We start from the raw sequence: 27,104 nt of genomic DNA on the forward strand, positions 1-27,104 counted from the left end.
TTTATTAAGGAATGGATTGATCAAAATTTGGATATTGTTTTACCAAATCAAAAAACAACAAGCTTCGTTGCAACTCAGCTAAAAAATTGACCAAGAATAGCAATACCGTTTACTAAATATTGAGGTAACATACATCGTCGGCTACCCATGGGTGCTTCTCATCGATTATCACCATCAGAACACAGACTTAAAGATATGAGCAGTTTTGATCTTGAATTTGGTGATTGTGTTGTAAATGATTCATCTTTCGTAAAAAAAAATTTAGGCGTATTCTTTGACAAATCCCTTACCATGGAAAAACACTGTCTCTCTATTTCCCGATCAGCATATGTTACAATTACACTCATTTGAGGGAGAGTGTGCGGTTTGCAACATACTGATCTATTGAATTTTGGCACGAATTGGACGGGTCGATTTAGCTTGGGGACGGATTGAGCGACACCCATTTTCTTTAATTTAATTACTTGTTTATCCTTTCTTTTTTTAAATTGTTCATTGCCTCTTTGGATCCGGTAGCTTTAGACAATTTTTCACGAGAAGGATAAGTAAATAATCAAGATATATCACCCTGTACTTTACTGACGGGACTGTGCGTTCTACCTCTTCACCTTCGAGACGGCGAGAGTTCGCAGTCCGTTAATAGTACTCGGGGCAATGTGCATACACGTCCTATGATATCGGAAACATTGAGCGACCTGAATCGTACACAACTTGACAACCATGGCTCTGGCAGAAATCGAAAACACAATAGCAGGGATCTGGGTTTTACAGAAGAATGAGAATTTGGATGAATACTTGAAAGAAATCGGTAGGTGTCCTTTCTGTTAAATATTAAGAAATACCCCCTCCATGTTTTACGTTGGCCGTTTGCTGCATGATTCCTATTGTAAACATGGGCGTTTTTATTGTCATCGTATTGACCTGTGGACTTCCTACCTGAAGTTTCTGTAACATCCTGTGAGAATATAGAATTAGATTGTACAAATGGAATTCCACATTCTGTCTCCCTTTACCTGTTCAAGTTGGGGTTAGCGTGTACCAGAAATAATCAGTTGATATATCTTTCGTTATGTATTTTCTTGATAATTGATTCTTGCATGGTAATTTCGTCTGTATTTGGACTCTGAATGTTAAACTAGACTAGTGTTGTGTGCCTGTAGAGACTATCTAGACAAACTTTTAGAATCAAGGGGGGGGGGGGGTTCAGTTATAATTTCTGTCCACTGTATTTGACTCTGATTTAGAAATGAATATTTCGTTTTATAAGAACTTGACTAATTGTATTTTCAAAAATACTCTGTTGCTTCATCAGCACAACGTTCGTTATACAATTATGGACTGTTTAGCAGGGGGACATCACAAATTATCAGGTCTGAGCAGGGTTATCACCCGAGGGTGCCTAGATGCTGTCCATAAGTTTTATTATCTTGAAGAATTAGAACGTTAGAAAAAACTATCAAACATTTATTGACTTGAAGACTACCATACATCAATATATATATATATATTTTATTGTAAAACGTCAACAAATTTTAACAACTTAATTTTTCTGCAGAAAATTCTGATAAATATTCACATCGTTTTCGAAGGGTGAAATCAATGTTACCCTCAGCTAGCGCGATTCACAGAATTTGCCTCAAATCCAAATCTGTTCATATTGACCATGAACAGCTCAAATGTGATGTTCACTTCTTTAAAGTGTTAAACGATTGCACATGACGTCACAGTAGAATGACGGAAAAACATATAACCTCAAGCGTAAACCTTTCATAACGTATTTCAAAACTAACACGTAAACTTCAAGTGAAATGCAAAATTGCATTAGAATGGGGGATATTTTTCTTCTCAATTGTTATTTGTGACCGTTAATGTTGACACTGAAGTCATAACACAGTTTTCACCCTGCACATGAGGGAGACATCTTCACATGACCAGCCCTTGACCAATGAAATTGGAGGATAATAATATGTTTTATATTAAACGATTCTTAATGATGCCAACCTTGAGGGTTTTTTGGTAATAAATCTGCCACCTTGAGCGATGTCATATAGATTTATATGGATAATATAACCTAAGGTCACATGATATCGGTATTTTAAAAAAGTGACTGAAAACTTGAAAGTTAAACTCTGAAATTTTATTGTAACCAGAGACATGGTATATGTACATGTGTGAATATAGCTGTGCACTCTGCGAGAAGAGAGTTTATAGTCATGTAATAAAAATTTAAACCATTCTCCTGAGAGAGAAAAACCCATTGAATTTATGTTTTATTTGAACATCACTAACCAGTTGGTTATTGTAAATTTATTGATCGAGTGGGCATGAGAGACACGGCAGTTGTATATATGAAAGGTGAATATAACGAATAGTGATCAATCTCATAACTCCTACAAGCAATACAAAATAGGTAGTTTAACAAACACGGACTCCTGGACACACCAGAGGTGGGATCAGGTGGCTAGGCTGAGTCAAATGAATTGAAGATATCTTTAATTATATAGTTGCTCTCTCTAAAAGAATTATTGCTCTCTTCAAATGAATTAAAGATATCATTAATTCAATTGAAGAGAGCAATAATTGAATTACTGCGCGCATTAAATGTATTATTGCTCTCATCAAATGAATTAATGCGCGCATCAATTTAATTATTGCTCTCATCAATTGATTTAATGCGCGCATTATATCAATTATTGCTCTCTTCAATTGAATTGTAGCGCGCATCAATTCAATTGTTGATATCATTAATTCATTTGAAGAGATCATTAATTCAATTAAAGCGCGCATCAATTCAGCTGAAGAATTAATGCTATCATCAATTCAATTAATGCGCGCAATAATTCAGAATTGAAGATATCATTAATTATTTGAAGATGTCTTTAATTCAATTGTTGCGCGCATCAAATGAATTGATGATATCTTTAAATAATTGAAGATATCTTCAATTATTTGAGTTTATGTTAATTTGGCGCTCCATACTTGTCCTGTTCGTAAAATTTACACATTTTTGACTTCTCCGGAACTACTGGGCCAATTTCAACCAAACTTGCCATAATGCATCACTGGGTCAAGGGAATAATTAAAAGGCTTGTCATACGTCCGCCGGTTAATTGTAGAAATCCTTTCCTCATATTCCTATATTCGGAGGGCGGGGGGGGGGGGGGATATTTTATTGACCAGAGACCTGTTTAATGATATTGATTTCTTTATAGGTGTAAACTTCGTGCTCCGGAAGTTGGCCGCCGCTGCCAGCAGCACTATGACGATATCGGTGGAAGATGACCAGGTGCGGATTCACACGAAAGGACCAAAAGACTCTGACCACAAATTTCATCTGGACACTGAAGTGGAGTCTAACGACCCTCAGGATAACCCTATGAAGGTACCTACTACAGATGTCGGGAGTTGGCGGTTTGGTAACCGGGCATTTTGAGTGACAGGAAGAGATCGGTATTGAAGACATATATAGATGTCAGGGGATATACACTATAGCGCATTTTTTTTTTAATGTACAAGTTACTGGCAAATTGGAAAAGTACAAAAATACTAGCTATAGGGCAATATAGGCCTAGGACAAAACTTCCTCCAGAGTTCGTTTGCTCACAAACCATGCAGTGACGTAGATGAGGCCTCGACGGGAAGTTTGGCCTAGGACAAATTGTAAAAGTACTTTAGTACCAGGGCAATAGGACAAATTATAAAAGTACTATAGCAATAGGACAAATTATAAAAGTACTATAGCAATAGGGCAAATTACAAAAGTACTAGCATTAGTGTATTAGAGTAAATTTCTAAAGTATTAGCACTGGGGCAATATGACAAATCATGAAAATACTAGCTCAAATTAGCCACCTGTGAAACACCGCAGGTTAAACTACCTACATACATGTATTTTCAATTAATCTGAAAATGATGACATTTATCTCATCTGGATGCTTGAATGAGGGGTAAAAGATAAGCAAAAGGAAACTTATTAAAGAAAGGTATAAACGTGTAATGGAATTTGTTCATTGTTATTATGATGGAAAAAAATCTTACTGAAGGATACATTCAAGTAGGTTATGGGAAGTGCATATTTGCGAATAGCAGCCCCACTTTTAAACTATTGCAATCCGTTATTCTTTATGCATGGCTTGTAAGTTTGATATTTCCTTTTGGAAGGCTGTAGTCAAGTGGACTGACAAGAAATTAGTCACCCATTCCAAACCAACGGAGGGGTCAAAGGCCAAGGAGACACGAGTTGTGCGGGAGATTGTGAATGGCGAGCTGATCATGGTATCACACTACACTCTCTGTATAGTTACTAACACTCTAACATATTTCAGGCTTTGGTGACTTGGAAAGACGGGAAACTAATTACGGAGGCCAAACCGACCGAGGGGTCAAACGGCAAGGCCACCCGAGTGGAGAGAGAGGTGGTGGACGGGGAGCTAATTATGGTACATATCCCCCCCCCCAATAATTAAAAAAAATGTGTGAATGTCCAGCGTCTTGTACATAAACCGGGCTGAGGCTAGCGCGGCCCAAGAGATAGAAAATGTCGGTAACCGTGCTTTAATGATCCGTGTTGCATTGCAGATAATAACAATTTAGTGTTTCCTTGAGGGGAGGCCATGTTCAATTTTGTTCGTGTAGAATTCACAAGATCTATGCCAGTATTTAGATTGTATCACTGAAAGAAAATACCAACAGGACTTGAACTTGGAACATCACTGATTTTATCCACTTGTACTTATCCAAGGACAGTCTTTATTAGCGAGCAATATTCTGCACATGTAGCTTTCAAACTTTGGTAGATGGTAGCACTCGTATTATTGTCTGTGTTTATAGATATAGACCTACGTATATATATTATAAACATTACTGTATAAATATCTCTATGGTGACAATGAAACTGAGTAATATATGGCTTATAAGATTAAAAAAATCGTCAGTCTTTCTGACAGATGAATCAGTTTGGCAAACGCACAATTTGGCATACACACAATTTGACCCCCCCCCCCCCCCCCCCCCAAAGGCGTCATTTCATGTGTAATTTTGCAGTACACCATTATACAAACACACAAAATAATGCACTTAATCGAATCTAACAGAGAGAAAAATAAACTCGAAAAGCAGGTCATTAACTTACAAAATGATCATTGTTGTCTTATCGGGGTCACGTGTCTAGCTTTAATCTACCCCAGATGTTCCTAAAAGGGCAATTAAAAAACAATGAATGTTGTAGTAATGCTTTTCAAGTAAAACAGTTGTACAGCGGATGTAATTAAAAATTCGTGCCTGCGTGTTGATGGTGGATTTTACCTCAGAATCTATAACAAAATAATTACTAACTTCCTAGCTTTATTTAATTTCAACTTCCTTAATTGCAAATTATTTGATTTCTGTAGTTTGTTCGATCCATATATTTTTAACTTTTTTTCCTCTCTCTTCCTCTCGTTGCAGACTATTTACGTGAACAATGTTGTATGCAGGCGGATTTTTAAGAAGAAATGAAGGCTGTTGTCCTCTATGTAGACGTATATTTAGCACCATTAGTTTACTTTCACCTTCAAAATTTAGCACTTATAAGACAGCGGGATATTGTTCCATGGTTTTCGAACCCGGGGCAAACAGTCTCCCCAAGCAGTTTCATTAAAGCTCCACAGATGACATCATCGCAAATCACGGGCAATATCCTCATCTGGAGGGCGGGGATGGACATCGGGCCGTGTCTTGAGACGATGCTCTTCTGGAGGGCGGGGATGGACATCGGACCGTAGCTTGGGGCGGTGCGCGGATGACATCATTCTATTCATATTGTGTTTGTAATCTGCATCTTTTCTTGCTGTGCGAGAGACTGGGGACCATTAGATTCATTAGGTGCAGCTATGTAGAGAAACTAATACAATATCTAGAAATGTCATACATGTATGTAGATGACTAAATTTGCTATTTTGTGTATGCTTGTTGATATGTTCATTTGAGAGGGAAATAAAAATTATAGATTATATCATATACTTTTGTTAATATTTTATCTAAAGGAAATGTCTCTCAGTGGTATTTAGAGGATTTTGTTAGATATCGTAATTTCGTATAGGTGGCGATAGATCTTGTTTCATTTATTACCAAAAAATGATGTTTGCGAACGTTAATTTTCATTTTCTCTACTCAAGAATTGTTTTCCAGCTAATATACTTGGGAAATTCTTGCGAAAAGTTGATTTACTGTATCGTAAAATGGGCCCGGCATATGCGCTAATGCATACCAGTCCACTTCTCTAAAGAGAATATCTTGGAGCCTGACTCGGGGTGAGGGGGATGGTGAATTTCACAAAAATAGTACAGGAATCTGCTTGCCATAACCATACATACAGTTTTTCTTTAGGGTGTGCAGAGGTAAAGAAGAATTTTAAAGAATGCGTTCTCATTATGAGGCATGCATAAAGCCCCAATCTTGACAGCTGATGACGGACCCATGGATTTCACACCTCTCTAGTCGAGGTATCCCTGCTCTTTATGACTGCACAAAATATCTGTCTGCCAGTTGTACCCGAGTAATATGGGTGTGTGAAGTAAATCGCACAAGAATTCCAAGTATTTAGTCGGCATATAACCATAGCTAAATATTCTTCAGAGATACCAATCCCCCTATCCCTTTAAAAAGGGAGGATGGCGGCACATTAATTTGCGCCAGTCTGTCGGCGAGAACCCTTTGCTTGGTAAACATCAAACCTGGTATATTGGTAGCCCTTAAAGAGTAGATAACCCATTGATTTAAGGGTCACAAACTCAAAGGTCTACTCCGGACATAATACTTGGTAGACATCAAACTTATGCACCCCAGGGTATAGGTAACCCGTATTGACCCAACGGCCATGTAGGATGAAACTTCAACATAAGAAAATACGTGTATTGTTTGCTCAATATTTTGTTAACTCTCTGCACATCAAACGTTGTATGTATGTAAACCCCGTGACGGTAATGTATATCGTCGTTGGTTAATTAATTTATTAATCGATAGATTAAGTGTATCAGATATCTTTTATGATTAACTCATCCCATGCATTAAAAAAACCTTTGTGACACTTATGGTGGTTAAAACAATAACATTTTTACTTTGAACAGATATGATAATTGGAATTTATCATTTACACTATCAAATGTCTGTACTCTCCGCATAAAACATACAATTGTGAAATAAATAGAAGATTTTAAACCACAGGGTTTTGACACAATATGAGCAAATTGGTATACATGTATATACATTTTTGTAGTATAATATTCAGCATATAACCACAGCTAAATATTCTTAGATACCAATCCCTATCACAAGGTCACGATCAAATTACCATGGAAAAACAACACTGCCCACTCAACTCTTTGTGAAGCCTTTGTTTGATAGATATCGCATTTACAGATGTAGTAACCTGGTATCTCCAATTTGTCACCAATCATTTAGACATTAACTTAAGGAGGAACACTGCATCGTCATGTAGACATTAACTTAAGGAGGAACACTACATCGTCATGTAGACATTAACTTAAGGAGGAACACTACATCGTCATTTAGACATTAACTTAAGGAGGAACACTACATCGTCATGTAGACATTATCTTAAGGAGGAACACTACATCGTCATGTAGACATTAACTTAAGGAGGAACACTACATCGTCATAATGGCTGACTTCCTTTCTGAAAATATAGATATCAGTAATACATGTACACTCCTACTAACGTGTTCGGAACATATTCTTTATCGGTGTTAAGTAGAGCATAAAATCAAAGACTATCAAATGAAATATAATCTCGCTGCTCCGAGACTCCAACGCGAGCTACCTGAGACCCGGTGAATTTTCTACCGGATATGGATGTGCTTTAAGGAATTCCAGTGTTAATGTAAGTATCAATTAGAAATTATGGTATATTGTGCTTTATTTGTTTTTGCAATATATAGATCTACGTATCAATGCATTATTTTACTAATGCCATCAGCTAATAAAGCTTAAATAAGAAATGGTAAGAAAGAGTTATCATCCTTAGATTTGGACCTAGGCCAACTTTGAAAGAAGTCTTGATTATCGTGAAAAAAAATATTGAGAGGACATCTTTCTATTTCAAATGCCATAATTAAATTTTAATGTTGCATAGGGATTGTGTTCAATTTATCAAACACTGAAATGTTGCATACAATTTACCATTTCCACGCAGAAAATATTATAGTCTGTTTCATGTTTGAGGTATATACATGTATGTATCTGTGAATGTGCATGTTACAAGCAAAGAAATATGCATTGCAAGTATCTTAAAACTTCTAAACTTAATATTTCTTTGATGGAAACATAATCATTTTCCTAATCTAGTAGTATAGATAAAGTGAATTTATTTTATGAAGAAAGTAAATTTTATTGATTGGATCTATTGTGGTGACCAGGGGGTGTGTATACTACCCATTCATAATTTTTTGATATGTAAAGATTTTGATAATTAAACTCATTGATGCATGCAGCACACCTAAGAAAATTAGAATGAATGAAAAGTATATGACATGTATTTGTATGATTATCATTTGGTACATATGTAAATGAAAAATTCCAACTTTTCCTTATATGATATGATTTAATAATAATAATACCATATTTATATAGCACCCTTTTCATACACTACATGTATGTACGCTCAAAGGTGACCAATTATGGATTGTTTTTAAGTGGAGGGAAAGCAACAATAAATGGAAATTAGAACATGACTAGATGTATACATGTATATATATAGTAACCATTGCCAAAGTATATAATGTACCAGTGATAATTTTAAAAGTTGATCACAAAACTGCAAAGGACATCAGGGGACAGTGCATTATATTTAACAGGATCATCCCTGTATCTAATGCAGGGTTGTAATTGTCATTTATAACATCTATATTAAATCTGGTAAAAAATGTGCATATTAGACACCAGTGGACAATGCATTAATTAAAATTTTTTATCAGATCATGCATCAATCTTCTTATATGTAGCAAAATATCGCAGTCTTTGATTTATATAAAATCATAGTAGAAAACATTTAAAATTCCTGAGTGGTGCAGGTCTCATACTCATTTACAGATTGGCAGTTTATAGCTCTGAGCTTCTGTAACCACACACATGTATTACTAATGTTTATTTATGCAAGCATGTATGATATATATTAATCATTAACACATATATTAATGTGACGGGACAATATACATGGATATACATCATAACTTTTTCCTTTATTGATACATTATAAGCAGTACATTATATTTTCATAAGTCATTTCTAAAAAAACAATTCTCCTTTTATGAATGAAATACCTACATGCATTTCTGATCTTTTTAATTAATTTAGATTTACTTATTCCAATTACAAACTTATAATTACAGAAACACACATGTAATAATATCAATAATCTTTTTCATATTTAGATTAGTCATGTATCTGTATGTTAGAAGACAATCTGTACAAAAATTTTAAATCTTAAATCAAATAATTGAATCACAATTAGGATTACATTGCACTACACTGTAATTAACTATTGTTTTAATATACATCAACTATATTTTATCTGTAAGAAACCTTTGCTGTTTCATATTTAGTATTACATTTCGCAGCATAATTAAACAGTTATAAGTCTCAGAAATCAAAATTGAGCTGTGATCATCCAGAAGCTGTTCTAGAAATTTAGGAGGAGAAATTATTTTGCATGATCATATTACATGGATTTTTTTTTTTTTTTTCAAGTTTGGCCAAGTTAGGATCATAGTGTGCACTGAGTATTATTTAACCTAAAGTAAAGAATTTTGTAAATATAAGCTCCCTTTAATGAAAAGCTGACTGTGCAATGTTAATTATTTTACATGTTTTAGTTTGTGCTATATATTTAACTGAATTGCCTTAAATTGTAAAAAAAAATAATTGTGAATTAAATACAATTGTAACTGATCAAAATATTTATTATATTGCATGTTGATGGAGTTTTGAAAATTTAAAAGCATAAATTAAGGCATCAAATAAATATTGTGTTTCTGACCAAAAATTAAACACACTACCCTTAGTTTTTAAAATAAATATATATTGTTGAAGAGATCATTGAAGAAACATTGTTTGACATCTGTAATTCAATTTTATCTATAATAAGGAATTTTAATCAAACTAAATCTAAAAGTTTCATTGACAAGTGAAAATAAGTTCAATAAGACACAATTAATTTGTTTAAATGGAGATTGTGATCAGAATATTAAAACTTAATTGTTTACAGTTAAAGAAAAAAGTTACGAATTATATGTTCCAATCTGAATTGAAATTAGACTGGTATATTCGACTCGTCTTCGGTACACCTCAATACAAGGAAGTGTATCATAGAGAAGTGGGATTCTTTTTCTCTTGCCATTATTTTGACTTGCACAGCAATTTATATTTTTAGCCTAAATTTCAAATCATAATACATATTTGTGCATGTGTCTGCTTTCAGTGTACTTTTTAGGGACTTTAAGTGATTCACCACCCTTTGAACAAATGTATTTTGAGATCCTCAAAGGAATCCTAGATTTGTCAAGGTATCACATCTTCCTATAATTGAATGTAATGATTATGTTTTCAAGATTTTAAAGGAGATTATTCTGTCTACAAAGCGAGATCATTTTATCTGTCCTTAAATTTTTAACCAAGCTATATACACTGCATGCAGATAATTTTGTTTCTTAAAAAATTGTTATAGTATTTAAACATCTTTTTATGCATGGTTGTATATGTACATGTAACTGAACTTATGAAGTACATGTATATGTGTTCAGTGTTTTATTATGTAAAATCTACTTAGGGGTACAACTACATTTACAAATTATGTACATGCATACAAAGGCACAAACACAATTTCTACCTCAAAACTTTCATCAGATACAAGTCAAAAAATTTAAGATTATAAGAATTAAGCTAATAATTATACATGTAGCAAATCTTAGAAATATTTTCATGAAGAGATACATTATTGCTTATGCTATCACTTTGCCTGTCTTGGTTGAGTATATAGTACACTTGTAGATGACACACACTGTTTCATGGAATACTGAATCTTAATTACTGACAAATTGTATAATTTCATAATATTACATTTTTTGTTACATACTAAATAAGTGCATGATTTTTTTCCTTTTAGAAGCCATGTTTTAATTGCTGCCCATCAAATAGTACTGTGTCTTGCATGTGTAAATTGTAAGTATTCAATGTCTTAGTATAAATCGTTAGTATTTTGAAGCATGATGTTACAGTTAGTTTATTATGTCTCCCCTCTTCCAGGGGGATCGAGACATTGTTTTGGTATTTTCTGTCTGTCCATCTGTCTGTCACAAATTCTTGTGAACGCTTCTCCTCCTACCGTATATGGCTTATCCGCTAGACTTGAAACTTTGTACAATGCTTCAATGCCATATGGAGATGTGCATATTGTTGGGACGGGAGGATCCAATTATTTTCCTAAAAGTTATAGTGGATCTAAGAGGGGTGGAAGATGTTTAAATAGCTTGTGAATGCTTCTCCTCTGATATGGATTATCAGAGTTAGACTTAAACTTTTCACAATACTTCAATGCCATTTGCAGATTGACATATATTGTAGGGATAGGAAGATCCAATTGTTTTCATAAAATCTTAGGGGTGGAGGGTATAAAATAATTTGTGAACACTTCTATATGGCTTATCGGAGTTCATAAATGCTTATATGCTTCTGCTCATGCTTTCTCCTCAATACCATACAGTACAATAAGGGGCAGTTTCATTTGAAGAACTTCCAATTTGGGGAGCTCAGGGAGACATTTGTATTTCCTAATAAACAATCTTTTGTTTCAAATTGTGATTATGGTATTTTTGTTTCTCTTCTATAAAATGTTAATTATATTAAATATTTATTTTGAAAAAAAATCATAAAATATATATGTAAAGTTATAATTAAAAATTTTCTTTCTGGTAAAATAGGCATAGTGTATATGCAGTGTAGGTAGAGATAAATCACATAGCAAAGAAAAATTCCAAATTGAATTTAGCTCACATGAGCTGAAAGCTTGAAAGAGCAATTCTGATCACTTTTTGCTGTCATCAGCCCATCTGTACAACCTTTTTAACTTCTTCTCCAGAACCATAGTGTTAATTTCAGCCTAACTTGCCACCCTTCACAGGGGAGATAATCACAAAATAGGGTGGGTTCATTAAAAGTCTTCTCAAGAACCACAGGGCCAGAAGAGCTGAAATTTACAAGCAAGCTTCCTGGCATAGTGTAGATTCAGGTTTATTAAAATCATGACCCCCTAGGGATAGGATGGGGCCACAATAGGGGATCAAAGTTTTACATGCAAAGGTATAGGGAAAATCTTTTAAAAATCTTCTCAAGAACCACTGGGCCAGGAAAGCACAAATTTACAAGAAAGCTTCCTGACATAGTGCAGATTCAAGTTTGATAACACCATGGCCCCCGGGGGTAGGATGGGGCAACAATTGGGGATCAAAGTTTTACTTACAAATATATAGGGAAAATATAACATCTTCTCAAGAACCAATGGACCAGAAAGTAAGACAAAAGTTTATATTTACGTGAAAGCTCCCTGACATAGTGCAGATTCAAATTTGTTAAAATCATAGCTCCCAGGGGTAGGATGGGGCCACAATAGGGGATCAAAATTTCACATACAAATATACAAGGAAAAATCTTTTGATTTTTTTTTAAAGAATCACTGGGCCAGAAAGTCTTACATTTATGTCAAAGCTTGCTGACATAGTGCAGATTTAAGTTTGTTAAAATTATGGGAGGTATCATGTTCTTAGTTATTGGAAACAACATAAATTCTAATGAACTTTAAATTTTAATTTTTTTTGGCTCAAAAGTTGGAGGAGGCAGCTGCCTCCTCCGCCTCCATGTAATTTACGGCCCTGTTAAACTACTCCTGACATAGGAAAACTATATTGTGTGAACCCTGTTTGATAGATATCAAACTTCGTACATTTGTCTCCCCCCCCCCTTTTTTTTTACTAGACATTCTAAATCTAAACCTGACCTTTTTCAATATTTATTACTATACCAGGAAAGGGGGGGAATGTTTTTTTTTAACCTGGGGCTCTGAATTTCTGGGTTTGACCTTCTCCATAGCACTAGATCCCCTGAATTTCAGGGTTTGACCCTCTCCATAGCACCAGATCTCCTGAATTTCAGGGTTTGACCTCTCCATAGCACCAGATCTCCTGAACCAGGGGCTCTGAATTTCTGGGTTTGACCCTCTCCATAGCACTAGATCCCCTGAATTTCAGGTTTTGACCCTCCCTATAGCACCAAATCTCCTGAACCAGGGGCTCTGAATTTGACCTTCTCCATAGCACTAGATCCCCTGAATTTCAGGTTTTGACCCTCTTTATAGCAGCAGATCCCCTGAATCAGGAGCTTTGAATTTCACAATTTTGGTCAGGGTCTTTCTTATTATTATGCCCTATGTTGGTTGTACACAGTTTCATAGTCTGATCCAAGTCTTGAAGATTTTCAAAAGAAATGACACATCTTAACTATATGGACCATAAAGCCCACCCCAGCACCAGAACCCCCAACCCAGGGGCCATGCATTTCACGGTTTTAGTAGACACATCCTAAGATTTTGAACACCCCCCCCCCCAAACCTATGCCCTAGTGTCCATGAAATTCACAAGTTTAGTTCCTTTTACCCAAAGTATTCCAAATCAAATTATGCTTAAATGTTAATGCAGAGGCAGTGGATGACTATGAATCCCAGTATGTCACTTGAATGAGTCGGGTGAGCTAAATTTACAATTTAACCAAAATAAACATTACAAAAGTGCTGGAGAGAGGAATTCTATTTGGTTAACACTTCATGCAAAGAAATTGTACATACTGAAATAAAGACAAATCTATTTATTATTACATAGAAAAAAAATTTATTTTCTAAAATACTTTTTGTTGACAATAACTTACATGATATGAAACATTAGAAATATATTATGACATTTTAACTAGATCAGTGATCATTTTGTGTGACAATAAAATTGCATAAACTTACATACAATATACAACAAAAAAAACTTTGATATGGATAAATGGAATGTATCCTGAAAACGGTATCGTATGTACTAACTCAAACCAAGCGAGGATTTCTATTGGAAAAAAGAAGTGACCACAACCCCAGCTAGTTTATGAGTAATGTGAAATCATTCACAGGCTGCTCAAAGACAAGGAAATGATCTTGTTTGGAAGAATAGGTACATAATCTGATAAACACATTCGCACATGGCTTTCACATACCGGTACTTGGTATTTTAAAATAACCTCTTTAGAACCCCATAGAACACAATGGCCCACTATAGATAAAGAGATGTTGAGTAAAAGGTGAACATTTCTGTTTTGTGAGTATTTTTGAGTTTCTTACAGAAGAAAATGACCCTTATTTAACTGTAAAAATTGTCTGCATTAATATGGAATAACAAGGTCAAACAGACGCGACAAAACACACTTTTGGCGTGGTGGAAATGCTTGCGTAAAGATGCATCTGAATAAAGTTTGTATGAAATCAGCCATCTTCGAAAATAAGCTACATGCATACCAGGACAAATGCAAATGGACATGATCAATGCTATATGTGCTGGCCAATGGCCCATTACAAAACGGAATATGAAAATACATCCTTTATTTTCCTTTGTACAAACTACACATACAATGAGTCGTGATAGAAAATGTATACAGCACTGATACTGATATATACACAGGTAAAAACACAATGCCTGGTTATCACAGTTTGTTTACATTGTGCAGGTTACCATGACAATGACATCTAGTCCCATGACCTTCACTTACACATGGATACTGGGAAACCTCGATATAGATTAGTGTCATAAGAGACAGTTGGACTGGTTAAGACAAAAATATAACATAAATTCATCCATTTACAATGGATTATGCAATACAAAAAAATACCCTTGTATAAAACATTTACACAAAAAAATTTGATTTTGAGTCGTGTTCAATATGAATCTCATACTAATGTGTAAAAAAAAAAATGAGTATTTTCTAGCTAAAGTTTCAAAATGGTGCATAATTAAATTTAATCAATTTCTGATTAACAATATGGAGTACGCAAAGGGCTATTATTGAGTTTGATTTTCATAATCTTTTACAGATTTGTATATACATTCTCCAATAAGTAAAAATCACTCATAAATTTTCTGCATTTGGCCAGATGGTTTTTAAGTCAATTTTTTTCTTCCTTGTTATTTCCAGGCATAGCTGAAGAACCATCATTATGATCAAATTATTAAGACATAAAAAAATTTCACAACTTTATCCACATCAGTCAGAATCATCATCGTAATTATTGTACATGTCTGCCAATTTTGAGAATTTTGGTCCCCATTCGTTCAGGAAATCGTAGTCTTGATCTCCTCCGGAAGACGTCGTATTTAGCGAACTCAGGGAGCCTGCATCACTTCCCTCCCCCTCATACTGGAAATCACGCAGCGTGTCATGGGGCGGGGCATCAGGGTCATCATTTGCATCGTCAAGACGATCTGTGATAAAGTTGCCAATAGTGCCTGCCGGTTGGCCAGCTGTATAACAGAAAGGAAATACAGCTTCACAAATATGTCTTTATCCATCAATCAGGGCAATGAATGGTCAACACACCCCAACGATGTTAACGAGTACAGTGTACTTTATACAACTTTAAAAATATGATTAACGAGAAACTTAATAGAATTATCAGCACTGATCCAAAACTGTATAAGAAAGTGTAATATTTTGGGTTTTTTAAGCTATAAAACACTCATAGCATTCACTTCTTTATCTAATCATACATGTAGTCTCGATTATCAGTACAGGCTTAAGAAATAAATTTCATTTTTGAAAATACATGAGGACATGAACTGTGGCGCTTTACACCAGCATGTTTCATGAAGCGCGTTAGTATGCTGGCATGAAGTGCTGCTGTTCATACCCTCATATCTTTTCAAAAATGAAATTAATTTTTCATATTTACATTTTACTTTCATTTTTGTCGAAATATTCCAAGTCGATAAATAGCTGTTCTATATTTATCAAGATTCATACGCACATTGTACACATTGATGAAGAAATGGCCATCATTTCAATTGGTAAAGATATATATCAAAGGTAAAATCATCGGAAATGTAAATGTTACATAATGCATTTCAGTATTGGTGTAATATCATCAAATACAGAAAACTAGAACGACTGGACTAATGAGAGTACTTACATTTCAGAGGACGACTGTGAGAGGCCATGATTGGTTTATCCATCCGTGTCATGTCTGCCGGCTTTCTCAAGCGATTTATGTCATAACCTTCGTGATCATCCTCACCTGATTCAGAGACAAGATAACGAGTGTAATATTAAATGTTCGTTCATCATGAGATACAGAGCTTTCTGCATAGAGGATAAAAGTCAGCTATCACAGATCATTTAGTTAACATTTAGCATTCATTCGTGATATTTACACCACAGTGACAGGATTTTGCACGACTTGTGTGAACAGAGTTAGACAGAGCAACAGTTGACCAAAGTTATGTCCCTTGTGAGGAAAACCAACTTTTAATTTCTGTACACTACCTAAGGAATTTAAGAGAAAATGTGAATTTTTCAAATTAATCAATCTATTGTAATTCTGTAGACAAATTTTGCCTACAAATTTTGATCCCCCATTGTGTTCCAACCTAAGGCCCCTATGCATTAATTCAAGCAAATTTGAATCTGTAACAGTGACAGTCTGAGAATGCGTGCATATTAATATCACCAATCATGGCCCTGTTGTTCTTGAGAAAACACCTAATCTGTGTCATTATCTACAGTGTTGATTTCACCCAAGTATACCGACAGGAATGTTACAATTGTCATGTAAAGATAAACTGCATTGATCTGATGGACCATATTCTTTTGGCATCTGAGTGGTGAAAATGCCAAATTCCAACACAGTAGTGATTTAAATCTCTGTTGAATAAAAAAAATGTTCTGCACATTTTTCGGATGCCATATTTGTTGTTTTAGGTGTATGTAAATTTCCAACCGAAATTAGAAATTTGTAATCGGTGCATCGAATGGCAAGAATTGCAATTACACCGAAATTTTTGGTGCACCACACAGCCCTATCACAAGCAGAAAATGATTTATAATCAATGAATGTTAATTATCAAAATTTTTATGTTAAAATGTATTTCATCAGAATTTTGATTTAAAAAATCACAGCACCTGTGCAGTTGAAAAAAACTAAAGTGATACTATATAATTATCAATATCCTTTTACCTGCGCCATCCTCGTCATAATCAACAATATTTTCACGAATGTCATAGTCTTCTTTCTCATAATTCATTATATTTTTCTGATCAGCTGCCCTTCTTTGTTTTTTCACAAGGAGGAAAGCCACAATTACCACCACAACTAAATGGGAAAAAACAACATATCCCTTATAAAACATTATTAAGATTGAATAAAAGTACCCAAAAGACAGCACCAGCCAACACTTTTTTATTACATTAATTATGAAATGACTGGTTCATTACAATTATGTACAGTAAATCATGGATAGAGAACACGCTTATAATGAATTCCTGGTTACAGCAAAGTGATTTTTATTCCCTGTACATTAAATTATTCAACATTTTTAACATGCCATAATGTAGTCTCTTCATTATAAACTCCATTAAATATGGCCTATTCATTGTTTTGCACTGAATAAATCTTAATTTTTAAATACATGTAAGTTTTGATTGCTTGTACAGATGTCTACGAAAATTTAATAATGTGTACAGTGTAACCTTCCACAATTTTTAACATTCTGACTCCAAGAAATGTCTGCATGTTAAAAATCAGAGAGGGTCACATTACAAAAAAAAGTTTCTAAATGTGTATCTTGAAAACTAATGGATGATACCCTAAATCCTACTAAATACATGTATCTGAATTAGAATTGAAACAGATGACATGTGTACTTACTGATGGCTAGGATTATCAGACCGATGACCAGTCCAATGACCCAGTCCGAGTTCCCAGCATCAGACACAACGGGTTCTTTGTAAACGTTACACAATCGCCCCTCCATGTTGGGGGAACATCGACAGTAATAGCCGTGCTCAGCGTTAGATTTGTCAGAGACACAGGTTGCCTGGTGGTGACAGGGTGAGTTCTGGCAGTAGTCAATGAACACACAGGTAGCTCCAATTTCTTGGTGGTGTTCTGGGCACCTGAAAGATAACACAGTGATGTCCTTATAAAAAGTATTGGTCAAATCAGTGAAAAATCTGATGAATACACATACAACATTTGGTCATTTGTATATACATGTATTTACATTTCCAATCTTTTTGCCATTGATATCTCTACAAATTGTAATGATAGCCATTTCCTCATGAATGTGGTAGCAATGCACATATGAATACATATGAAAATAGGATGTCTATCTTAATGGCTGGAAATTCAGGCAAAAAGGAAAGTAGAATGTAAATACAAGAAATAATCTTCATTTCTGAAAATACATGAGGGTATGAACTGCAATACTTCATGCCGGCTTACTTTTTATGAAGCAATAACATACATGAAGTACGCTGATGTGAAGTGTCGCAGTTCATACCCTCATGTATTTTCAAATTCTTAAATGTACTTTCATGAAAAAATTAATGTAGGCTTGAACTTCATTCATTTACTACCACCACAATACATTTGACTATTTCCAAGATGGTGGTATGTGGATTATTATTAGAAGAAGAGTTTCCTACATGCATGTAATGGTACTGTTATTGACACGTCAGAGATAAGATTTACGATCAATATTAATTAAATATTGATTCCAACTCTAATTTTTGGCAAGTTTAAAAATTGTAAATATTACCATAACTTGCCAAATATAATATGCAGTTGTGTCTAATACACCCCCCTCCCTTTAGGGTCTGAAAATTGGAGAAAAACGCATTTCTAATGTATAATACGCAGCAAAATTTTTTACCAGTCCGTAATCTTAACTATATACATGTACTTTACAGTAATTTTCAGGAAATATTTTCTGTATGATTTGTTTTTTCACTTAATGAAAAGTGTGAAAATAATTCTTTGGTATATCTATAACCTGAGGGGGTATCTGACAAAATCAAGCGACAAGAGCAGAATAGATAAATGTTCTGCTAAAATCCTCTCTTTTTAAACTACTTACACACACTTATGAAGACCCCACAAGGGGAAACAAATCTTCCCATATGTTGCACACGTATTTCCATTGCAGTCATCACGACTACAATCATTCGTTGTCCTTGTCTCCGTCACCATCTTTACGTTAGAATTCTGGTTGTTTTCTGCTGAAGTCACCGGGAACCATTTCATATCCATACGGATGTCAGTTAAACAGGCTAAAAATAAATTTGTTTAATGAAATTATCTGATTGGTTGTTGACATGGCACTCATATGAGTCATCACTGGTTTCATCATTAATACTTACAGTTTTCCAGGTCCTTGGGATTAGTCTGATCAATAGTCTTTGAGTGTTCATAGCTGACCTCTGCTCCCGCATATACCTGGGTGTTTTTGACGACGAGACTCTGATATTTAGAGTCAGCAGTTGTCTCTACATACAATGGGCCTTCACCTCCATCTTGTGATAGGATAATGCTTCGTCCCTGACGACGGAAGTACAGGGTGTGCCAATATCCATCTGCTGCAGTCACATTGACCATCTGAAGGACTTTGTTCCCATCTCCAAGGTTATATAGGACTTGTATTACATTCTCTACAATCTGAAAATAAAATAAGCTTTCAATTAATAGCTGTCTGTGTTCAACTTATTCTAAAGAAACACAGTCTAATATTAGCAATTCATAATGATTACTTTCATGACAACAAAAATACACATGCATGCTATTTTCTATCGTCCATGAAACCTTGATATACAGTTTTCTACCAATCAGAGAACCTCACCTCTAGTTTAATGAACTCTCCAATGCCCTCGCCAGTGACGTGGAAGATCATGCCACTTTTGTCACGTGTCCTGTACATCAGCTGGATGTCCATTGTCCTACTGACGAGGCTGTCAATGAACTGCTTTTGTAACATCCAGTCCATGTAACTCTGAGTCTGGAAAAACTTCTCAGTGGTCTCTGATAAAGACAAGGAATCAAATGAGTATTAACAAGATTACCACAAAATCTCCACACCCCACTCCATCTCCACATACTGCGAGCTGTGTAAACAACTACTGGTATAGCTCACACACAAAATCTCCACACCCCACTCCATCTCCACATACTGCGAGCTGTGTAAACAACTACAGGTATATATAGCTCATACACAAAACTATTGCATCCTTCATGTAAGTTTCATTGGTTACTGCAAACTGTAAACATACCAAAAACAGACATTTCTGTTCTATCTAGTGAAATATATTAGTTTTGAGACGTACTCAGTTCACAGGTGGTTCCGCGGTAACCTGGGTTACAGATACAGCGGATGGATTGTGGGAGGGCCACCAGTTCACACTTTCCTTCTTCTCCACATTTCTTTGGTTGATTGGCTGGGCTTTCACAGGCATTGTCCTCCTCCGGGCAGCCGTCACGACTTCCGGGATAAAAGTTCTTGGTGTAGAGGTTATACAACTGACAAAGGAGAGAACTTTGTCATTCAACATTATTGTGTTTCACAAAATAAAGATTTTACCTAAGGGTTATAATATTTCACAGGAGAATAGTTGTTAAGTTATTCAGTGCTCTAGAAATTCGTTAAAAACATGGCAGTTATCTGAACATATTCTAACAATTCAGCATTGAAAATTTCCAGACCACGTTGCGATTTCAGACATGACTAAAAACTGAATTTATTTGTCAGTACCTCCCCGTTGTGTCTCATGTTTCGTACGCAGCCCTTGAATTTCTGGTTACTGACACCAGCAGGATAGGCGGGACTGATGTACCGCCCACCCATCTGTAATGGGGCATTCACGTTCAGGAAGATGTGCTCTCCACGAGTGGATCCACTATTCTCACAGGCAGTTCTGTCCTGGTTCTCACCATCCTGACTGTCAGCTGACAGACAATGATCCACAGTCAGTGTCACAAACTGTCAAAAAAAATAACACCACATGCAGGTGTATAACAAATCAAATATGTAACATACTTTCAAAAGCATACAAGTTTTTGTTTGTATCATGCAATTTGATTGGCTGCGCAAAATATTTTTCAACAACATAACTTGCTACATGTACGTAAAACATGGTGACATTCTTAGACGAAACATTTTTCTTTAAATTTTATCGTTGGCCAAAAACATAATCAAAAAGGTATTTATCAAATTATAATAAAATTGTAGAATTAAATAGTATGGAAGGAATTTAACCTCAAGGTGTGTTACTCCATACTGGATGGTTTACGTAAGTTTAAGGAGGTATACTACATCGTCATAATGACTGACTTCCTTTCCAAGCATGAATGGAAATACAAATACAGTATAATCTGTCTAAACCGGCTATGTGTGGTTCCAAAGAAATTGGCCGGTTTGCACAGAGTCCGGAGTGCAGAATGTTGACAAGAATGAGAGTTGCTTCCCTTGTATTCACTATCTATGCATACGTGTGTAATGATTGCTAACGTTTTAATATATCACGAAAGAATTCAAAATGTAAAAATATAAATGTCAGTGTTTTATTGTCGTGCTCATTTGAAAAAGTTTCAATTTTTATTAAACAGTTTAAAATCTGGGAATTATTCGCGCAATTTTCTGTTGGTAAATTGTCAATTTCGTCTACATCATCGCCGTTATCAAGTGCTACATTATGTACGTTCGTCAAGTTTGTGTTGTGTTCGTTTAAAATTTGTCTTTCCCAGCTTTCATTGTAAATGTATCGCTTTCAACTGTCTCAATTTGTGAAACGGAAACTAATGTAATGGCGAGTGATCGACCGGACATGGCGAGTTGTGCTAACTAACTGCATATCATCACTGTCTGACTCGCCGTAGAGCTCCGAGAAGTCCAAGAGGGGAAACTCTGCTTTTGGAAAACATAACGGGATTGTTGCCGATTTTGTTTCATTCCAAGAATGTATCGAATTCATCGATTAATTGAACTTTGTCTTTTAATGTCAGTTCTCGTCTCTGTCGTTAGGGGGAGGGCGCCATTACCTCGTGCGTGGTGCTGTCATAATTGAAAAGTGCACCCCATAAAAATCAGGTTTTATTTTAAACTGATCGCGACTCATCACCAGTTGCACTCTTTTACTTACCTGTGGCTTCCCTTGAGACACCCTTTGTGTACACTGCATGTGATCGACCGAATACCGACAGGTTGGTCATAGTGGGGTGGGTGGTTTAAATGCGATAATTAGAGCTAATTACGAGCAGTTGGGACCTTGCGTACACCGAATACAATTGACCGCAACAATTAGGGTGGTGTATCATCGAGAGGCCGGTTTACACAGGATAATTAAAGTTAATTGATAGCAGTTGGGACTGTGTAAGCCGGCCGATATACAGAATACGCAGTATCCGGAGTACAGGGAATTATTAATAAAGGATTTGTTAAAGAAATGTTAGGGACTATATTTTATGGCCGGAATTGACAGAGCGCCAGAGTACTCAGGGGCCGGTTTGGACAAATTATACTGTATCAGCAATATTTGACTATTCTGCTTAGATTTACTAGTAATTGCCTAGCTGAGCAGCGCAGTAGGTTAGCATGTCGAAGTTGCTGAACTGTAGATCGCGGGTTGAAGCCCAGCATGGTTTTTTAAAAAAAAATCTTTTTTCAGATATTTTCTACTAAAACTGCTTTTATTGACTAAATAAAGTAAATTGAAAGTTTTCAATTTCAAAATACATTGTAATATCAAAATATTATTGTAGATACATGTAAAATTTCTCTGGTGTAGTATTCCTCCTTAATCTCTTAAAAACTATTTTAAACAGGTGATACCTTCCACAATACATGCTTTCATCATGTAAACCCATACATGTTAAAGAAGAGAATTTCAACTGCAAAACTTACCTTGCCCTGCCTTCTGATATCAATCTTGTGCCATTTTCCATCATTGAGTGAACTCATTTTTAGAACACCCTTGGAGTCCCTACCATTCAGGGTCAAGGTCACGCTTCCTGATCCATGGTCCATTACCAGTTCTGGATAACCTCCGGCTAACTGAAGGTACATGAAATCTTGAGGAGCATTAGGATCCAGAGTCGTTACAGGTCCGCTGTACAGGATCAGACCGTCTGCCTTTGTGGTGATGATTTCGATGCTGGTGAGGGAATTTTCACACTGTTGTAGAGGTTCGTAAATGGCATACCCTGTACCATCAAAGCCCTGCTTGGTCACCTGACAGCGAGGTCCATCAAATCCTGCCAAGCACTCACAGCTGCAACAGATAATAACAATATCTAAAATATTATAATATTTCAAACTTTGGATAAATCCCAAAACCAAAGAGCATTTTCTTATCAGAAATCCTATACTGAGGAAGACCCGAGAGTAGTGCTTAGAGACCCACTTCTGTTGTGAGCCACTGTTAACTTTTCTCTTTACCTGATCACATCCCAGGCATTCATTTTACAAGTCCCTCCGTTCAAACAGTAGTTTGGGGTACAGGATTTGACATTGGTTGACACCGTACAGGCACATTCAGCAACAACACTGGTTTTGACGCCCACCACAGACTGTCCATTAGTTGTCACCATGTTTGGCTCGTCGTATACAATCAGTTTATTGTTACATCCTCCTCCTTCACAGATTTCGCGGTAACACATATCAATTCCAACCATAGCAATGGTGGCACCGGTGTCTTGTTGAAACTGAAAATTAAGGTAAAATAACATTAGGAAAAGAATCTTTTACCCGATAATTCTGCCATATGCATGCGACGGATTACAAACCAATATATCATTACAAACAGTCTGAGAGAAGTAGGAAAATACAAAGTGACAGTGACCCACTGACCTCATTTCTGTACTGGTTCACGATTCCGTCTAACTGACTTCCCTGGAAATATGGAGATCCGTAAGCAGCAAATCTTGCATCTGTGTAATCCACGTCATCGACAGTGGACTTTAAAACAGAGATTATCTGGACGTTGTCAATTGATGGAACCCCCAGCTTGTCCTTCATCCGCAGTCGGAACTTTGTGTACGGACTCTCTCCATTGGAAGGTTTTTTAATGAATTCCTCCGGTGTGGTACCTAGTGTTTAAAAAAATCAACAGGTTTATAAAGCCATGGTTACCCAGATATCATGTTCATCACCATTACCTTCAAATATTGCAAATGGTAAAAATTTCATAAGATTGAAGAAGGGAAAGCATTATTTCTCCCGTCTTGATTTCCAGTGGGGTTTATAATTAACAAGGGACATAACTCCTGCAAATGCTGAATTTCTAATGGATCTTAACATTTTCTTGAATTTGGACAAAAACTGACAGAAATCAATATATAATTCAAAGCTGCACACAAACATTTTCTTACTACTTAGACACATGAAATATTTATTGTGCACCCTAATAATATATTGTATAATTTTTATAAATGAATGTTTGTTTAAGAACAATTTTTGTTTTAATGTTTCAAAATATTTTGAAAATATTTTTGTATTGGTAAAGTAATATAACCATATAAAATAATACAGATGCACAAGTCATCACCATTTGAATTGTTGTTATGGTTTTCTAGTTTTCATTCAATATTCATCCTTCACATTTGTAATAAAAATCTGTATAAAGACAAAGGGGGCAAGTTGAAATTGTTTCAATCACCTTGCTTTTCAATTTTTTCAAACACCATTACTTACTTGAAATTATTGAATAAGAATATACTTATATCAAGCTTTTAAACAGATCAGTACTATATTTTTCATATTATATGAAATTAATTTGAGAATTGTGCACATGAATTTTACAGAGTGATTTCCCTTTTTAATACTTATTGCCATGAGAAAACCACACCTGACAATTTACTGCTATTTTGTTTCATTGACTGGACTCACAGGTCCTTCATTCATTGTCTACTCTACCTGGGAAAATTTCTTAGAAATATCTGCAAATCTGACTGATCCCAGACTTATTCCTCCTGGGTAATATGTAAAAATTTCTAAAAAAAAAAAAAAATTACCTGCAAGTCTCATTGATCCTGGGTGATATGGAAAATTTATAAAAATTACCTGTAAGTCTGACTGATCCCGACATATATGGCGCCTCCTCTGGTAACTCAGTGATGTAGACTGTTACCGTGGAGACAACGTTAAGATTGCTGAACACCCTGTCAAAGATTTTGACCTGCAGTGGGTAGCCCGTTCTAGTGGGGGGAACATGCTCCAGCATTCGGATCATTCCCGAATCCTTGTTAACACTGGAAAATATACAACAAGCTTCTACATCAATCAACACGCATCATTGTTTGGGGTAAATGTTTCTGGCTCTTTTACAGAAAGGTTATTTTTATTATATAGCTAACGTATTTAGTTGTTAAATTATATCCCTTTTCACTCAAAATACTCCAAAATAGACGAGAATGCATCAATATTGGCATCTAAGGTGAAGGTGTGCAATATCGGCATGCATTTCTTAACTGTTCAATATTAAACCTGTCATTAATGCATGAAGCAAACTGATTTTGTGAATGGGGGGCATCATAATTTATGTACAGTAAAACATTTTGTTTAAATGAATAAATATGATATCAAATACCGGCTCTGTCAGATTCAGAGGACCGTCGTCTGCCATTTTGACTTGTTTACGTCGTTACGGTAACGTTAATATTGAACGCTCATACTTGGAATGTTTCGGGGGCACACATTTTACGCAATTGAAAGTTAGCGTTCAATAAATTCTCAGGATATTGAACGCCAACATTCTCTAGATTTTACGCAGATTTTATAATAAGACTATTTATTAGCTATATAATAAAATTGTTTATTATCACCAATATCAGGAATACCTGCGTAATATTGTTTATCCTGCTTCAGACAAATTTGTAGATAAAGATTAGATAATGACACCCCGAAGTTTTCAATACATCCTCTCCGTGCAGAGGTTGCAATTGTGATGCGCCCCGAAGTCTCTGTGTATTAGTCAGACAGCTACTGTAGCTTACGTATTTGCTTTCAATGTATGTCTGCATTTAGTTTTAATAATGTACCTGATTTATTTCATTCTATTTTTCATATCTTTGTGATGTTTCTATATCGTGATTATATCATGTACAATGTGATGCACATTTAATATGGTATTCAATTTCTTATTGAATTTATCAAAAATGTTATGGAAATCTTAACAAATTTTCTAAAGGTTTTCAGCGGGAACAATTCGTTACAGTCAGTTTGGGACATGATATGGTGACATCCAGGGTGTGAAATGGAAATCCATATTGGGACTCGCCTTCGCCTTGCCCAATATGGATTTCCATTTCATATCCTGGATGACTCCGTATTATGTCCCAAACTGACTGTGTAGCTAATAGTATCACCACTGCGACATTCACACATGTAATCTTTACACTTGTACAGATAACCTTCAGCACGGCAAGGCTACATTTCTCCATGTACCTAAATTATGCAAATCGTCATCAACTTACGTAAAATACATCAAGCCTTGCACTGGACCCAGAAGAGTGAATGTTTTATCATCTAAATCATCATCATCCAAGTCTGTATCGGACACTTGGCCGATGTCAATGTTACCAAATAACCCTGAAAGTCATTATCAATCAACACATGTACATACATTTATATCAAGAGGTGCTGTTAACATTCATCAATCATCTGTTGGTATCAATAAAACCATGTATTTTTAATACAGAGATTTAAATCCTTAATTCATATTAATAATCATTTGTCAATTGATATTAAGAGATGATTGATGATATATCAAGAATTTCAATTAAAGACACAAATATGGAATTTTCAATATATCCATGCTATATAATTATCTGCTATGTCTTTCTATATCAAATGGAATTTTTTATATTCATAATGAAAATATTTGATTTCAAAATTCTTTTTATCAAATATTTGAATTATTAACACATACATGTATGTAAAAATATATCAAATATTCCTTTATAATTTTATATAAATTTTTCTTACTTACTTCTT

At 35.3% G+C, this 27,104-nt stretch overlaps 2 protein-coding genes and 1 long non-coding RNA gene across 7 annotated transcripts in view; 2 read left to right on the forward strand and 1 right to left on the reverse strand.

Annotated features, from left to right (window-relative positions):
• Positions 1-407: 407 nt before the first annotated feature.
• LOC125656963 (fatty acid-binding protein, heart-like) lies at positions 408-5,997 on the forward strand. 2 transcript variants are annotated; one of them, XM_048887598.2, is made up of 5 exons: positions 450-808; positions 3,213-3,382; positions 4,162-4,275; positions 4,326-4,439; positions 5,446-5,997. In XM_048887598.2, exons 1-5 carry the CDS (start codon positions 721-723, stop codon positions 5,494-5,496), a joined length of 537 nt encoding a protein of 178 aa, XP_048743555.1. In that variant the 5' UTR covers positions 450-720; the 3' UTR covers positions 5,497-5,997. The 2 variants fall into 2 exon arrangements, with proteins under 2 accessions (XP_048743547.1, XP_048743555.1); XM_048887590.2 differs by lacking the exon at positions 4,162-4,275 and having other exon boundaries at positions 408-808.
• Positions 5,998-7,341: 1,344 nt separating this feature from the next.
• On the forward strand, positions 7,342-11,802 carry LOC130050046 (uncharacterized). The gene is made up of 3 exons (XR_008798427.1): positions 7,342-7,879; positions 10,475-10,559; positions 11,159-11,802. It is a non-coding gene; the product is annotated as an uncharacterized LOC130050046 (long non-coding RNA).
• Positions 11,803-13,907: 2,105 nt separating this feature from the next.
• The window catches only part of LOC125656334 (neural-cadherin-like), a 39,768-nt gene continuing 26,571 nt past the window's right edge, over positions 13,908-27,104 (reverse strand). For all 4 annotated transcript variants that reach the window (XM_048886966.2, XM_048886961.2, XM_048886955.2 and 1 more), the window contains 14 exons: positions 26,585-26,699; positions 25,173-25,360; positions 23,961-24,199; positions 23,550-23,815; positions 23,016-23,382; positions 20,868-21,095; positions 20,443-20,635; positions 19,962-20,140; positions 19,486-19,780; positions 19,203-19,395; positions 17,993-18,240; positions 17,303-17,437; positions 16,259-16,363; positions 13,908-15,593 (listed from right to left, as the gene is read on the reverse strand). In XM_048886966.2, coding sequence (XP_048742923.2) covers positions 15,337-15,593; positions 16,259-16,363; positions 17,303-17,437; positions 17,993-18,240; positions 19,203-19,395; positions 19,486-19,780; positions 19,962-20,140; positions 20,443-20,635; positions 20,868-21,095; positions 23,016-23,382; positions 23,550-23,815; positions 23,961-24,199; positions 25,173-25,360; positions 26,585-26,699 — 3,008 coding nt within the window. In that variant the 3' untranslated portion in view covers positions 13,908-15,336. The remainder of the gene's footprint in view (positions 15,594-16,258; positions 16,364-17,302; positions 17,438-17,992; positions 18,241-19,202; positions 19,396-19,485; positions 19,781-19,961; positions 20,141-20,442; positions 20,636-20,867; positions 21,096-23,015; positions 23,383-23,549; positions 23,816-23,960; positions 24,200-25,172; positions 25,361-26,584; positions 26,700-27,104) is intronic.

Source organism: Ostrea edulis, chromosome 1 (assembly GCF_947568905.1).
Source record: "Ostrea edulis chromosome 1, xbOstEdul1.1, whole genome shotgun sequence".
Taxonomy (NCBI): Eukaryota; Metazoa; Mollusca; class Bivalvia; order Ostreida; family Ostreidae; genus Ostrea; species Ostrea edulis.